General features: G+C 43.7%; 1 protein-coding gene across 7 annotated transcripts in view; it reads right to left on the bottom strand.

Annotated features, from left to right (window-relative positions):
- Positions 1 to 18,154, bottom strand: part of LOC147011136 (protein furry homolog-like) — a 173,507-nt gene that overhangs the window by 112,828 nt on the left and 42,525 nt on the right. For all 7 annotated transcript variants that reach the window (XM_085859042.1, XM_085859043.1, XM_085859037.1 and 4 more), the window contains one exon: positions 2,711 to 2,883. In XM_085859042.1, coding sequence (XP_085715168.1) covers positions 2,711 to 2,839 — 129 coding nt within the window. In that variant the 5' untranslated portion in view covers positions 2,840 to 2,883. The remainder of the gene's footprint in view (positions 1 to 2,710; positions 2,884 to 18,154) is intronic.

Raw genomic sequence — 18,154 nt, 5'->3', positions numbered from 1 at the left:
GGGGCTCCGAGAGGCCGGGGCAGGTTACCTGGCCGCTCCTGGCGGCTCGATGGGCTCTTGCTCGGCGACCCTCGGTGTCTTTGCCCGGACCCCCGAGCTCCGACTGGCTCCCTTGGTCGTCCGGCCTCCACTGCGGCCTGGTCTAGCCGATGACGCGCTGGAGGAGTGAACGGGTCTCGACTCTGGCTTCCTGGTTGCGCCGGCGAACCTTCCAGCGAACCAACTGCCCGAACTCCGAACTCTCCAGCTCTCAATGGGGCGTCTCTCCACTCCCAACTCCCACAGACTCCGAGCTCCCCACACCAACTCAACTCCGGCGCTCTCCACACGATTCAACTCTCTGACTCTGGACTCCAGGCTCCAGACTCTCTTCAATGGCCCAGCTCAACTCAACTGCCTTTTCGGCCAGCGAATGCGGCTTTTTAATCGCCGTCGGGGCGTTCGCCCCTCCCTTCCCGGCGCGCGCGCGCGGGGGGGGGGGGGGGGGGGGGGAATCCCAGGAGTGATCGGCTTGGCTCTTTAGTTGTAATAACCGTCATCCGTGTTTACGCCGTTCTGAGGGACCCGCCCCAACCATCATTTCTGTTTCCTTCTTCGGGTGTCTTTCTAGGAGTGGTGTTTTGTTTGTAGAGGAGGGTCGCTGTGTTTTAGAGATTGACGAGGTTGTTGAGTTGTTCTTTATTTGAAATCAAAGATAGAACAGAATAACGGGTAACTCAGAGATGCACAGCCCGGCACACGAATAATTCCCGTGATACATTGGTGGGGAAATCTAACCTGGAACACACACTTACCGAAATAACTGACCTCTGGGGAACCTGAATGGTGTTCTGTAAATTTCCTCAACCGTAACAATATCATGCTATACAGGATATTGTATTTGGCCCCATCTCTCAATGGTGAAGAATCACATTAAAAAAAAAAAAAAATTAAATTCTCGTATCCAGATATACTAGACGTATAGATGCTTATTATCATACTGGATGGGACTATCCTCACAATGCACATGAACATGTTGTGAGTGAGCGAGTGATGTACAAGTTTCATTGAAAATGATTGAACATACAATTGCTGGGGCAACAGTATTGTACGTACGTGCATAAATATACGTTGATGCCGAAAACAAATAGGAAAAACAAACAATGTTCAGTTATGAAATTTTTTACAAACTTCTGAAACTTTTTGAAGATGATACGTACAATCAATATGAAAATATCAAAATCAGTAAGTGAGGCTGTGGGGAACATTCAGATCACTAGTTTAGGGGTTGGGGCAAAGAATCAGGTACCCCAAGGGGTAGAGAGGTGCAGAAGCATTCACTGCAGCTAGTCTACATATAATATGGCCAACTTTGGAAAGGGGAGGAATGGGTTCAGGACTTTCGGTGGGAGGGGGACATGGGAAATTTGAAGGCTTGAGTGCAGGGAGGGGATCGATGCATTAGGGTTGGGAAGGGAAGGTGAGAACTTGGGGCTGATGGAGTGAGGGGGGAGAAGAGATGGGACAGAGTTTGGAGGGGAAGAGAGCGTGTGTGTGTGTGTGTGTGTGTGTGTGTGTGTGTGTGTGTGTGTGTGTGTGTGTGTGTGTGTGTGTGTGTGTGTGTGTGTGTGTGTGTGTGTGTGATTGTCATGGTGGGGGAAGGAGGGTAATGTGCAAATAAATCATGTGACAAAACTCAAAAGTAGAAGTAAGACAACAATTATGGTAGTTTCTAACTTGTAGACCCTTTCGACGTCGTATGTGTATCGTCATGCACCACGTGGTCTTTCTCTAGCCCTGAATGCCTGCATGCCCAGCCCGACAGAACATGAGTCCGCAAATAACAGGCATAAAAATGTAAAAGTTGTTTGTTGCATCAATGTATGCACCATTGTCACAGATATGAAATATAATTTCATAGTTTTCTCCAATTCTGTAGATTTAATTATCTATCTGCTTGGCACATGTATATTATTAGCCACATGTATATTGTTATTAGCTATGCTTATAGCTGTACGTATGTCTGATATGGCTGTACCTGTTAAAGTAGCGGCAATCATGGCTGATGCTAAATAGAAATGTGAAAAAACAAAAACGCCACTGACCCACAGTGTCTGGTGCTTTTCCGCAGCTGTTCTGTCATCTTTCTTCTTCTCTGGAGATTAGAATTATCTCGAATCTTCATGGGGATCGCGTCGGCTTTTAATTGCTTCAATTTACTCATCCCAAATTGGGAATACAGGCTGGTGTCGTACGAATCATCTTCAAAATGGGTGCTGCAAATTATGCTTGAAGCAGTTGAGCCATGCCTTCGAGTTCAGAGTGTATACAGGCCACGTGTAAACATAATTCCTGAAGCAAAACTATCCTCGAGATGACGTGCCAGGTCAGGTGATACATGACATAATCAAATCGCTGTTTTTGGGGGTCAGTGCCAATCGAGCAGAAAAGGACCCCCCCCCCCAAAAAAAAATAAAACATTCAAATCTTCCTTCCAAGATATTTATTGAAAAAACAAAGAACGATTATAGTGTTAAGTGAAGCCATATCTATTGATTAAACCAAACATGATTTTCTGATTCTGTGGACCTTTAAGCCTTTTAGCAAAATACGCAATCCATAATTTTCATTGGGATAAAATCACTAAAATACAAGGAACCAGTAAAGATCGAAAACAAATTGCAAACTACAACATTGAAGTCATTATCCCAGTTCTTCAGCAAATTCTCACCAGAGGTTCGGCCATGATGACTCCAATCTTTCTTTCCGCGTGTGCTGTGAATTCTGCGAAGAGGCTGCGCACCACAAATTCGCCCGGCTTTCCCTCGGTAGGCACGCGTAACGTTCTGGGCCCAGCCATCTTGCTCTCTGTACCAGAACTGTCCTCATGTGCTGGTGATGCACCTGCAAGGCAAGTGACGATGGAAATGCAGCAAGGAAATTGATGTGTGTATCCACAGAACAAAGTTGAGAGAACTACGTGCCAAAGGAGGAACGTGTCCATTCACCTTCCCTTTCATAATTTTCACTTATCTTTATCTTTTCCTACCCAGGTAATCCGCCTCTTTCCTGGCACAAAGCCAAAAAGCAAGCACCAAAAACCCATATCACAGACGCACCAAACTTGGATCTGCTATTTTCAGTTCCGAAGCAGCAGACTCATGCGGGCTGTCATCTCAGACCAAAGATTTTTAGACATGGTGAGAAGGTGCAAACCAAAATGAAATTCGCAAATTAAGTTTTTACGATTAAGTCGTGAAGACAGACATTTAAAGATATGTGACAAGTATAAACTTTAGTACTCACAACCTCTCACAAGAAGGGAGAAGTAGGGTTCAAGGGGATAAATGACATTATGCTAGATAGAAATAGGGGACGTGGTAGAGAAAAACCGTGCTGGCATAACATAACAGATTGGGGAATAACATAACCCGGTTTCATTCAACAACTTTAAAAATTTGACCTTTGCATCACCTTTAAAGGTCACAACACAATGTTGTGGACATTAAAATAAGGAAACAGGATACGCACTATAGCTTAATGGAGTTACTTCATCGAAGAAGGTCGAAAACCCGGTTCGATTCCCACAACTTTGAAAATTTGACCTTTGTGAACTTTAAAGGTCAAAGGTCAAGGATTATGATCTTTGGTGCAAAACTTCCTCTGAAACATTCCAGGAACAATATGACATCATATAGGCTATATGGTATTTCACACTCCTCGGATTATCCATACTTTTATGAAATCAGCGTAAAAAAAAAAAAAAACTTGAAGGGGGTGCCACGGGTGTTCAAGATAGAGCAAAATGGTTTCAAGACTTTATGTGGGGAATGACCTCAAGATTATGCATAAAAAATATTGTCAGCCGAGCTCTCAAAGTTTGGGCGGTCGTATGATTTTTATGTCAAAATTCGATTTTTTCTAAGTTTGTGACCTTGACCTTGGGACGAAAATGAAAAGTCGAGCTCTGTGGGGCTATGCACGTGCCATTGGGCAAACCAATACCGAAACCCCTGCCAGATTCGACAAACCCCCTAGAAGATGCAAATTGAAATTGGCTAACCCCTAAAAACACAATTCGCAATTTTCTAAGTTCGTGACCTTGTGGCCTTGACCTTGGGACGAAAATGAAAAATCGAGCTCCGTGGGGCTATGCAGGTGCCAGTGGGCTAACCAAATACCGAAACCCCTGCCAGATTCGACAAACCCCCTAGAAGATGCAAATTGAAATCGGCTACCCCCTAAAAACACAATTCGCAATTTTCTAAGTTCGTGACCTTGTGGCCTTGACCTTGGGACAAAAATGAAAAATCGAGCTCTGTGGGGCTATGCAGGTGCCATTGGGCTAACATAATACTGAAGCCCCTGCCAGATTTGACAAACCCCTCGGAGAAAATTTTTTTTAATGTCAAAATTCGCAATTTTCTAAGTTCGTGACCTTGTGACGAAAATGAAAAATCGAGCTCCGTGGGGCTATGCAGGTGCCATTGGGCTAACCAAATACCGAAACCACTGTCAGATTTGACAAACCCCCAAGGAGAAGATGCAAATTGAAATTGGCTACCCCCTAAAAACACCCACCAAAATATAAACCTCCCACCAAAATGATATAAACTTCCCACCAAAATTTTATCAGGATCGGATCAAAACCCACGGAGCTTTCCTCGGGACAGACAGACAGACAGACAGACAAGTCGGTAGGCGGACATGGGTAGTCGGCCGTTGCTAGGCAACGGAGGGGTCCATTGCAACGGTTCTTTCTCACACATAACTAGGACATACCATGAACCTACCATACCAGTTTCATGTATATCTGACTCATAGTCTCCGAGATATAACGAACTTCGTTTTTTTAATTGTTTTCGACCAGGGTTCATTCAAAGTCTATATTCTCCGACAGTTTTCATAGGATCCGGCTGGAAATTTTTAACAATATGGCTGAATGTACTGTCCACAGTCGGTCGTGGCCCGATTTTTGAAAAAATTAATTTTTTATGATTTTTCAAAAATTTCAAAGTCCCGTTGCTCGGCAACCAAAGGGGCGTGAGAAACCAGTCCCTACGTGGCATAATGAGGTCATAAACTGGTCCTACCACCCAAATTTCATCAAAACCGAACAACTGCAAGGGGGTCAAAAACCCCCGACAAACACAAACACGGACAGACCAACACCACGACCAACAAATAAGGGTAGAGAAGATAGATAGATCATAGATCATAGATGAAAATAGATCAAATAATTTTTTTTTAATCGAAAAAAGAATTTCTGAAGTTTTTTTTCAACTCGATCGACTACCCAACAGACAGACAGACAGACACCAATAACAAATATAGTGGTCACTTATTTTTTTCATGAACCAAAAAAAATGGATGTCATATAGCGGATAGAGAATTACCTTAAGATTATGCAAACCAAATCTCAATGAGTTCCATATACTGATAACTACTCGGTATCAATTTGAATGAAAAGTACCGAAAATGCGGTTTGATATCGGAAATCCCCAAAGTTCGAGGGGGTGCTGTGGGTGAACAAAGATATAAATCGAAAATCCGGCTCGATTGTTTGTGCACAATGTATTCCAGATGATTAGTGTGAATTTTCATGACAATCTGACCATAACCCTAGGAGGAGTAGCATTTGGCGCGAAGGCACCTCCAGCTCTCGCATATTATCGATTTTTGCCCTTTGACCCATGACCTAAGCAATATCGGTCAATATGTCCTGAGGCAAAGTTGTAGTTCTCATTGCGTGCTATGAACCTGCAAAGTTTCATTCGGATCGATGCACTCACTTGGTCGCTCGGGGCCTTCAATTGTCGCCAATTTTCAGGCATACCGAAATGCGGTATGCAACAAACAAACATCCAAACAAACAGACAGAATTACTGACAAGCTGGTAGGCCGACATGGGTAGTCGACTACCCAATAGAACCTGACGCGATGGGCCCATTCGATGGGGAATGACCTGAGGATTAAGCACAAGAAAATTCATGATTCTAGCTTCAAGGGTTAATCCTGCAGATTGTTTTTTCCTGAAAATACCCCCACATTTAGAGGTTTTTCGGCCGTTGCTAGGCAGCGAAGGAGTCCATAGCAACAGTTCTTTCTCACACATAACGAGGACATACCATGAACCTACCATACCAGTTTCATGTATATCTGACTCAGTCTAATATAACGAACTTCGTTTTTTTATTGTTTTCGACCAGGGTTCATTCAAAGTCTATCTTCTCCGACGGTTTTCATAGGATCCGGCTGGAAATTTTTGACAATATGGCTGAACGTACTGCCCACATTCGTTCATGGCCGGATTTTTGATTTTCGAAAAAATTAATTTTTAATGATTTTTCAAAAATTTCAAAGTCCCGTTGCGAGGCAACGGTGGTGTCCATAGCAACGGTTCTCATTTGCACACAACTAGGTCATGGTATGAACCTACCAACCAAGTTTCATCGAAATCGCCATTGTATTAACGGAGCACTGGACCAAACAGAGGGACAGACAGACAGAGACAGACAAACATATCGACGGAAAAACTGATAATAAGGGTAGATCAAATTTCAAAAAAAAAATTGAAATTTTTTATTTTTTTCGACTGGATCGACTACTACCCGACAGACAGACAGACAGACAGACAGCAATAACGAATATTGTGGTCACTTACTTTTTTCGTGAACCAATACTGTTGTTGTTGTTCGTCTTTCGGCTGCTCCCGTAAGGGGTCGCCACAGCGGATCATTCCTTATGATCCGCATACCGATTTGGCATCGGTTTTACGCCGGATGCCCTTCCTGACGCAACACTGGTCGCCTCTTACGACACAGGGATAAGGATTGGGTTTCGCCATGATTCCGGGCTGCCCTATACCCTCTCATAGCACGGCCCAACACAGAGCTCCTGTCCTCAAGCGATCCTCCAACCGAAGCCTCCGAGTAGCCGGATTACAGGCGCACGCCACTACGCCCGGTCCGTGAACCAATACTGATTTCAATTAAAAACAATATTAAAACTAGAGGAGGAGCACTCGGTAGAGTGCAAAACCTCTGCCGCCAATACTGCTGGGTCACTCAAGTGAACCTGATATCCTATTCATTCAATTTGACGTCAACAGTGCTCACAGAGTTATAGTTTGCAACTTTCCCTTTTACTTTTAACTTTTAGATACTCAATTAATTCGTCATAACTCGATTCCTTGAGACAGAAATTGATTTTATGTGGGTATATCCACCTGAAGTTCCAAAATCAGCCGCAATTATAATTTTGGCATGTTTTTTTTGTTGGAAATCACTTATAACATGTAGAAATGCAAAAAAAAGAATCAAAATTTTTTTGAAAAAAAAAGTTGCAAAATTGTTTTTTTTTCCTCCAACAATTTTTTTTTGGGGGGGGGGTTGGAAATCACTTAAAACATGTAGAAATGCAAAAACAAAAATTCAAATATTTTTTCAAAATGGCCGCCATAGCGGCCATATTGGACTTTGGACAAAGTCCAAAATCCAATGGCATGATCCTTGGACCATACCGAATCCCCCCACCAAGTTTCGTCGAAATCCGTCGAGGAGTTTTCCCGTAATACTGTTCACAAATAAACAAACAAGCAAACAAACAAAGACGGGTGAAAACTGCAACCTCCGTCCATCTTCGATGGCGGAGGTTAATTAAATCATTCATTATAAAAACAAAATTCATTGCAAACTCTTGAAAGGATGTCACATGGTCAATGGTTTTTCCCTAATTAGTTTTCAATATCAATTAAATTACCATTTTTTGTAAATAAACATAAACAAATGTTTTGAGGGGGTAACCTGAAATCGTAGGGGGTATGATGAAATCGATTTCAAGCTACCCCCGGGGGTAACTTGAAATCGATTTCAGATTACCGGGAGGTAACTTGAAAGGGGGGGCGGGGGGGGAGCTTGAAATCTTTTCACCAGCACTCCGGGTACAATAGACCCATGATCGAAGTTAGTCCTCCCGCGCCGGCACTCTCGGCTAAACGTCGTTCGTGACCGTCTCAGACGAGCCATTTGTTGACACTTTCTCTCCATTTATCCCATCTTACAAACGTAAAACATTTGACTTCTTCATTCGCTACATTGTCCTGGTGAATAATACAGGGGGGATCATCCTCACTGGCCATATTCATCAAAAATCGCCGATCAGCTGCCGGTGATTTCCTCCCTGCAGGAAGCTGCCATCTTGGACAACTTAGCTGGTCACATGACAGTCTGACGTAATTTGCATACGATGTCAGCCGATCTATTGGCTGTCGAGGCATCACATGGCCCACACGTGATCCGAGTGGAGAAAATTCAAATGAGAGAGCGTGGGGAATGGATCTATTTTCAAGATGAAAATACACAATAGTTGCAGCTATTTGAGTGGAGAAATTTTGGATTCATATGTATTTGGATATAAACTATCATATTATCAAGGTTTTGTTTACCCCCCCCCCCCGCCCCCGAATGAGTAGAACGAAACTGCACGATACAGCTTACGGCTGATGGCCTATAAGTCTTGCCTTTGTCTTTTTATTGTCAATAAAACTTGTTAAAAATGTCCCCAGTTCGTTTCCGTCCTGTCTTGCATTGGTCCAGCATGGTTAGGATCTGAGTTTAGCCAGGTTTTTATACCCGATAATTAATCCATTCATTCCTGCCGGCACGGCTTTGGCAGTTTCTGCTCGGCTGCACCCGAACCGGAGTTGGTATTCGGTAGTTGGAACTCTACCGCAGTCAGTAGAGTGACCCGGTTCGAGCAAGATGGGCCAAGGGCGTGGTATCCCCGGAAGTCGAAATCACGTAGTTAATTAGGTAAATTGGTTATAGACAAATAGACCCTACGCTACGCGGTTGAAATATTGGTGACCACGGTCGGTTCAGCGACCCGCCGCGTCACTAAATTATCCGGAGCGACGGCCTACAATTCCAGGGAGTCAAGTGTAGACGACGTAGCTTTCCCCACCTCGTGGTCGTTCTCGCCACTGGCCTGCAACAATATATATATATATATATATATATATATATATATATATACACATATACATATACATATACATATACATATACATACATACATACATACATACATACATACATATATATATATATATATATAGTTACAGACTGGGGGTCGGCCACCAACCAACCGCTCTGAACGGAGCCGCAAGTCGAGTCGGCCCGACCGATCGCCCGGAATATAGATCACTGCCCGGATAACTCCGAGCGACGGGTCCTTGTACAAGAATCGAAATACGCCAATCTGCAGATCACGTGGGGTAGGGTCGATTGCCAATCTTCAATGTACCGAAATACCCACGTGATTCAACTACCGGGATATTCCACCCTCGACGGAACTCGTACTGAACAAACCGCCGAGGCGAGCTTGTCCGTGCGCGATTCCGAGCGGCGTAATCGCCGAGAACCGTCGGTCCAAATGTCCCCCTATTACAGCAAACCAACGGCTTTCTAACTCCCAACACACGAAATGTTCAGTCAATGAGGGAATGGACGCAACGAGCAGGTTTACATTCACACAAGGACATTTATTATAATGAAACACGTATGCAATTTAATAAGGCAAAACACGTATGCAATTATTCAAGCAACAAAAGCACGACAAAAGAACGACAACCGTCTACTTATTATATACAGTCATTTACACTTATCAGCAGTTCCTACTTATTAGACGGGCCCACGGACACACGTACGCACACACACACAAGAAACGGTGGCTGAGGCCCTTAATCACAAGCTCCAGCTCGGAGGACAGGTGAGCTGAAACTCAGAGCTTGACTCGAACCTTTCCACCTTGTGTGGTCTTCAACTTGTCCGGACCCAGGCTCCAGCGAGAGTGAGCTGGATCCAAATCGCCGTGTCCTTCCCGAGCTCCCGCGAATCCTCCCGCGCTTCTCAACACGTACCGGTGAGATGAGGCGCCGATCCTTCCTGTCGATCGTCGCTTCCCCGAGGAACCAACTCCAAGAAGAGGCCGACGCGTCACACCAAGCCGGGAAACAAAATGGAGAACGACAAGCTCCACGAACCAAGAGGAAGAGGAAGAAGAGGAAGAAGCCTCCACTCGCAGCTCGAGCCGAACATCCAGCTCAAGTTCCTTCCAAAACAAAGCAGCAGCCGAAGCTCACTGAGCCAGCCGAAGCAAAAAGCTTCCGAAGGCCTCAAGCCAAGCAAGCCAAGCAGGACCCGATGGCCTGATGAACGACTGCTCTCTCCGAAGCAAAAAAGCTTACTCCTCCCACAGGACTCAGCACACGAACTCTGCCCACGGGACTCAGAACGGGACTCCCACAAACTCAGCCCTACCACGGGACTCCCACGAACTCAGCCCTACCACAGGACTCTCTCAAACTCAGCCCTACCATGGGACTCTCTCAAACTCAGCCCTACCATGGGACTCTCTCAAACTCAGCCCTACCATGGGACTCTCTCAAACTCAGCCCTACCATGGGACTCTCTCAAACTCAGCCCTACCATGGGACTCTCTCAAACTCAGCCCTACCATGGGACTCTCTCAAACTCAGCCCTACCATGGGACTCTCTCAAACTCAGCCCTACCATGGGACTCTCTCAAACTCAGCCCTACCATGGGACTCTCTCAAACTCAGCCCTACCATGGGACTCTCTCAAACTCAGCCCTACCATGGGACTCTCTCAAACTCAGCCCTACCATGGGACTCTCTCAAACTCAGCCCTACCATGGGACTCTCTCAAACTCAGCCCTACCATGGGACTCTCTCAAACTCAGCCCTACCATGGGACTCTCTCAAACTCAGCCCTACCACAGGACTCCCCCGAACTCAGCCCACGAACTCAGCCCTACCACGGGACTCCCACACGAACAAAGAAAGGATCTCCCCTTTATCCTTCCCATCCCCTCCCCCGCACCCGGCGTGACTCATGCCCTCGTGATCTACCCCCCGCTCAACCACAGGTGGAAGGGAGTTGTTGACGTCACGGGATGGCAGGGTTCTTCTTCCTCTTCGCAGAAGAGGGGGAGGGACGTCTCCATTGTTCGCTCCCTAACCATTAAATCGATCCGCAGCGCATCTTATTGATTTCAAAACATTTAAACAATGGAAGGTGAGCTATCTAGGGAACATGCACTTATCGACATAGCTGACTAAGGGAACCTCTATGTTGTGTGCAATTGAATTCCAAATTCGTAACAAAATATGAATATATTGTGACGTCCACGGGACTTGAACAGTCCCGCCAACGTAGAATGAGCCGAAACGATGGAGGCGGTTTATTTGTTTATAACCCAAACATGGCGGTTCTAATCGCTCTATCGCAAACAGGACGAGGAAGGTGGCACGAGTCGCTTTTCACTGAGTTGATGATGTTTATTTGTTTTTATTATAAACCAGAAATAACAAGACTCGGCAAGAAGAGGGATCCGGGGCGATTTGACGGGATGGTGTGGGATCGGGCGTGGGGAAAAACACAGACAATTCTAATGAATATACAGTTCCCAATCCCTCTAAGGCGCCAAACACACACACACACACACACACACACACACACACACACACACACACACACACACACACACACACACACACACACACACACACACACACACACACACACACACACACACACACACACACACACACACACACACACACACACACACACACACACACACACACAAACACCGTAGCTATCTCTGGTGGTCAGGCTGAACCGTGGTGTGGACGCAACTGTCCCTGGATCGGTGCCGGACGAGCCGGCCTTGCTCTCGCCAGGGGGGGGGGCAGGAGAAACCGCGGTGCTGTCGACCTCCTGGTACTGGCCCAAGTCCGCCCACAGCCGCCAGGGAACCAGCTCCGGCGCCAAGCCGCGAGCAGGAGAGGGAGGCAGGTCCGCCCGCCGCCCGACCCCACACTCCGAGTCAGCAGAACCCCAGAGCCAACCAAAGCGAGGCACGAGGCTCGGCAAGGCTCCCAGACACGATCAAGAACACGATCGATTCAGCACAACAACCAGGACGCTCTCTGCCGCCACAGCTTCCACACCAAAAAAACCACGATCTTTTGGTTGTAATCTTCTTCCTCTTCCTTTTCGACCCCGAACAGAACCTTTTTATCCTTCTGTCCTCGTCACTTCAATCGAGCTGTTTATTGGCCCACCGCCATCGCCTTCCACCAATCGTGATCACGGGGCGGAGCCATCCGCTGCACTGTCCTGTGACGTCACGGCCAGTCTCCAGAGAATACCAAAAAGGGGTTTACGCAGACACACTTACCCTATCCCGTGTCCCTATCTAATTACGTGACAATTATCATCTCCCCCCTTGAAGAAATGAACATTTACTAGACAACTTATCACCACTGAATTGCTACTTATTACATCGAGATCCTGGTAAACTCGAACAGCATGGCATACCTAATTAAACATCCTAATTACCCTTTGAATGCATACCCCCCCTCAAACGTAACAATATATATATATATATATATATATATATATATATATATATATATATATATATATATATATTTACACTACATGGCCAAAGGTATGTGGACATCTGCTCGTCCAACATCTCATTCCAAAATCATGGGCATTAATATTGAATTGGTCCCCCCTTTGCTGCTATAACAGCCTCCACTCTTCTGGGAAGGCTTTCCACTTGATGTGGGAACATTGCTGCCGGGATTTGCTTCCATTAGCCACAGGAGCATTAGTGAGGTCGGGCACTGATGTTCGTCAATTAGGTCTGCCTCGCAGTCGGCGTCCCTATTCAGACTGAAGGTGTTCAATGGGGTTGAGGTCAAGGCTCTGTGGAGGAGAGTCAAGTTCTTCCACACCGATCTTGACAAACCATTTCTGTTTGGACCTCGCTTTGTTCACGGGGCATTGTTATGCTGAAACAGGAAAGGGCTCTCCACCAAACTGTTGCCACAAAGTTGGAAACAGAATCGTCTCGAATGTCATTGTATGCTGTACCGTGAAGATTTCCCTTCATTGGAACTAAGGGGCCTCGCCTGAACCATGAAAAACAGCCCCAGACCATTATTCCTCCTCCACCAAACTTTACAGTTGGCACTATGCCTTCAAGCAGGTTATGTTCTCCTGGCATCCGCCAAACCAAGATTCGTCTGTCAGACTGCCAGATGGTGAAGTGCGATTCATCACTCCAGATAATGCGTTTCCATTGCTGCGTAGTCCAATGTCGGTGAGCTTTACACCACTCCAGCCGATGCTTGGCATTGCACATGGTGATCTTTGGCTTGTGTGCAGCTGCTCGGCCATGGAAACCCATTACATGAAGTTCTCGACGAACAGTGCTTGTGCTGACGTTGCTTCCAGAGTCAGTTTGGAACTCGGTGAGTGTTGCAACCGATGACGGATGATTTTTCCACACTACACCCTTCAACACTCGGCAGTCCCGTTCTGTGAGCTTGTGCGGCCTTCCACTTTGCGGATGAGCTGTTGTTGCTCCGAGACATTTCCACTTCACAATAACAGCACTTACAGTTGACCGGGACAGCTCTATCAGGGCAGAAATTTGCTGAACTGACTTGTTGGAAAAGTGGCATCCCATGACAATGCCACGTTGAAAGTCACTGAGCTCTTCAGTACGGCCTATTCTCCTGCCATTGTTTGTCTCTGGAGATTGCATGGTTGTGTGCTTGATTTTATACACCTGCCAGCAATGGGTGTGGCTGAAATAGCCAAATCCACTCATTAGAAGGGGTATCCACATACCTTTGACCATTTAGTGTATACATACACACTGCCTGGTGTTTGGGTTAACGGTTAAGGTGGCTGGCTTAGGATCTTCGGGTCTTGAGTTTGAGCCCCTGTCGCACCGGTCAAATAACAGCAGGTGGGTTGACTCAGCCTGTCATCCTTCCAAGGTTGGCAAAATGAGTACCAGCTTACTGGTGTAATAATCCATTTGAGTATCCTTCGTTGGAGTGGCGACCCATCCTGGATTGTACTCTTTAACCAAATACAACTACCTTGGCAGCCCTATGCGCCTCACTGCATGAAAGTAATGGTTATTACCTCCACCACCGAAGGTGAAGGAGGTTATGTCCTCACCCCTTTCTGTCTGTTTGCCTGTCTGTTACTTGCAAAATCGAAGATTTTTCAAGTTCATTGGTTTGTCGATTTTGTTATTCGGTCTGTCTGTCTGTCTGTTTGACAGTTTGTCACCAACAGGTCACAATTTTAAACCGATCTTCATAAAACTACACCACTTGGTAGAGTTTGTCATAAGGAAGAAGCCAATTGTTTTTGAGGTCAAAAGGTCAACATAGGCCAAAGGTCAACAACTAAGGTGGTATTTCTAAAATCCTCAATTTTCATCCGACTGACTTGAAATTTGAAGAGGATTTATATTTCAGATCACCAAATTCAACCACCAACTATTTTGGAGGATCATATCGGCCAAAAGGTAAACATAGGCCGAATTTCTAAAATTGTCAATTTTCATCTGATTCAATAGAAATTTGAAGAGGCATTGCATATTTGGTCGTTGAATTCAACCACCAATTATTTTTGAGGTCAAATTTGTTTTATGGATTTTGCAAGTATCGTGCTCTTCATGAAGTCTTCTTCTTCTTGTTTGCTTGTGTGCAGGATATCTCAAAAAGTTGTGGACGGATCCAGATGAAATTTTGTGGACAGGTTGGGAGTGTCACAAGGATGAAATGATTAGATTTTGTTGAAGATCTGGATCCGGCGACGAGAATTTTTTAAGTGATTCTTCACCATTGAGAGATATGGCCAAAAACGAAAAATAGCACGATATCTCAAAATATGGCAGACGGATTTGAACGAAACTTAGTGGACATGTTGGGTGTGTGACAAGGAAAAATTGATTCAATTTTGTTGAAGATCCGAATCCCGATCTGGATACGATAATCATTTAATTTTCAAAGTGATTCTTCACCATTGAGAGATAGGGCCAAAAAACGATATAGTACTGTTTTGCATGATATTTCAAAAATGTATTGGACCCGATATGTTTTCGTGGATGAGGCATTACGTGGTAGAGGTATGCGCTCGACCAAGTGCCCTTTAATTTATTTATATATACACACGAGTAAAAGTACCCTTTGCTTTCCTGACCGAGTTAATCAAAAGATAACATGTTGTACTTGACAAACATTCTGCTCCATTAACCCTATAATTTACCCGAGGTCATATTCCATCTGCTTGGAAGTCAGCGAACACCACATTCAAAATCACTTCCACTTCACTGCAAAGCTCAGTGTTGGATGCTTTGGTTTGAACCTCCACTTAAAATGAGTGAATCGACACATTTTCAAAATTTAAAAATTCTCATTCAGATTTCAACATCACTGTCATGTATATTATCAAGCTGTGAAGACCTTTATAAAAGATTATTTGTAATTACGGCTCTCACCAGGTGGCAAGATTTGATACGCATTTACATGCAGAGAATATTGCGGTCTTCCTCCCACCCTGAACCCCTCACCCAGATATTCGCCCATGACAGAAACCATACTTGGGATACCCTTTAGCAACATACAAAATTTGGTGGGATTTGGTTCAGTCGTTTTAATTTTTCAAACAGAGATAAACAAATATACAAATTCACTTTCAGAGTAGCAAATACCAGCCGTCGCTTCAGTGACGGGAATACTAAAACAGGGAAGAAAAAGAGGGGGAAGAGAGGGGGGGAGAGATTGGGGAGGTGGAGGGGGAAAGAGAGAGAAAGGAGGGAGCGGAAGGCAGCATGAGGTGAGAGGAAGGGAAAGCAGACGTGTGGAGGAAGGGAAGGCAGACGTGTGGTGGAGCGTTAATTACGATTCATACTGTCTCGTAAAAATGATTCTGCATGTAATAACAGTGAAGATGGAAAACAAAAAAATGTCTGAAATCCATTTTCGACTGTCATACCATAAATACCGACCAGAGACAAACACCACCCGGACAAGCCCAGAGCCAAGCACCACCTATAGATAAACGAGAGAGAGAGAGAGAGAGAGAGAGAGAGAGAGAGAGAGAGAGAGAGAGAGAGAGAGAGAGAGAGAGAGAGAGAGAGAGAGAGAGAGAGAGAGAGAGAGAGAGAGAGAGAGAGAGAGAGAGAGAGAGAGAGAGAGAGAGAGAGAGAGAGAGAGAGAGAGAGAGAGAGAGAGAGAGAGAGAGAGAGAGAGAGAGAGAGAGAGAGAGAGAGAGAGAGAGAGAGAGAGAGAGAGAGAGAGAGAGAGAGAGAGAGAGAGAGAGAGAGAGAGAGAGAGAGAGAGAGAGAGAGGGGGAGAGAGAGTGAGAAAGACAGAGACAGAGAGAGAGATACAGAGAGAGAGAAACAGAGAGAGAGAGAGAGAGAGAGAGAGAGAGAGAGAGAGAGAGAGAGAGAGAGAGAGAGATAGATAGATATATATATATAGATATATATATATATAGATATATATATATATATATATATATACATATATATATACATACATATATATATATATACATATATATATACATACATATATATATATATACATATATATATACATACATATATACATACATATATATATATATATACATATATATATATATATATATATATGTATATATGTATATATATATATATATATATATATATATAGAGATATATATATATATATATATATATATATATATATATATATATAGATATATATATATATATATATATATATATATATATATATATATATATATATATATATATATATATACATATATATATATATATATATATATATATATATATATATATATATATATACATATATATATATATATATATATATATATATATATATATATATATATATATATATATATATATATATATATATATATATATATATATATATATATATATATATATATATATATATATATATATATATATATATATATATATATGGCAGGGGAGTTGGAGAGAAAATGTTATACTTTATGAACAACAAAACAAACAGTCATAGACTGGTACTTACAAAATCGTCAACTTGACCTCTGAGCTTGTCCAATAAAAGCTGTCTCTCGAGAAGGTAGCGACGCAAACCAGAAGTTTCTACGATGATTCTGTACCAAACCATCAAAAATCGTATTTGACCTCACCATGACCTTGACCTTTGACCGATTTTGACCAAAATCTAACCAGCACCAGCCATCACCCTCCTAAATCACGTGGTGTAATTTGACATTGGTAGCTTCTTCCCTTCTCGAGTTATCGTGCCTACAAACAAACAAACAAACAAACAGAAACGGAAGGCATCAACATACTTACGAAATCTTTACATTTCGTAAGTAACAAGCAGTCATAGACTGGGACTTACGAAATCGTCAACTTGACCTCAGACTTGTCTAATAAAAGCTGTCTCTCGAGAAGGTAGCGACGCAAACCAGAAGTTTCTACGATGATTCTGCACCAAACCATCAAAAATCGTAACATCGACCGAAGCAAAAATCTCCATTTCTCCACGCAATTATTTAATATTATTTTATCAAAGTCACAAAACCGTAATATTCGGCCATCCACCAACAATCTTTACATAATCCGACAGCTTAGCGAGTCAGGCATGCGACAATAACCTTTATTGGGATAAAAAATGACTTTTAAACACCATTTTATCGAAAACACCGTCAGCGCGCACACGCAAAACCTTTACGTGACTCAACGACGCGTCTGCTCGAGCGCGCTGCACCACGTGATGAGCCGTGACGCGGCGAGTGAAATATTTTTTATACAATCTTAAAACGTCTCCAAAACATCCGATTTTTTACCAGAATTTCGACAACCGAGTGTTAAGCGTATAAGCGATCGCAAAAACCGAAAACAAAATTAAAATCGAAGTTAAAACGAACTCGTAACGTCGACCGAAGCAAAAATACTCCATTTCTCCACATGAATTTACGGCATTATATTTGACGTCACTGTGACCTTGACCTTTGACCGATTTTGACCAAAATCTAATCAGCACTAGCCATCACCCTCCTGAATCACGTGGTGTAATTTAGCATTGGTAGCTTCTTCCGTTCTCGAGTTATCGCGCTTACAAACAAACACACACACAAACAAACACAAACAGAGGATGGAAGTCATCAATATACTTATGAAATCTAGTTACATACACACACACAAACACACTATGGTGAATTATAGGGAGTATTACTTGGAGTCCTTATAT

The sequence above is a fragment of the Eptatretus burgeri genome, chromosome 16 (genome assembly GCF_056783735.1).
Source record: "Eptatretus burgeri isolate ZD-2024b chromosome 16, Ebu_testis_v1, whole genome shotgun sequence".
NCBI classification, from domain to species: Eukaryota; Metazoa; Chordata; class Myxini; order Myxiniformes; family Myxinidae; genus Eptatretus; species Eptatretus burgeri.
This window is presented reverse-complemented; position numbering and strand designations above follow the sequence as displayed.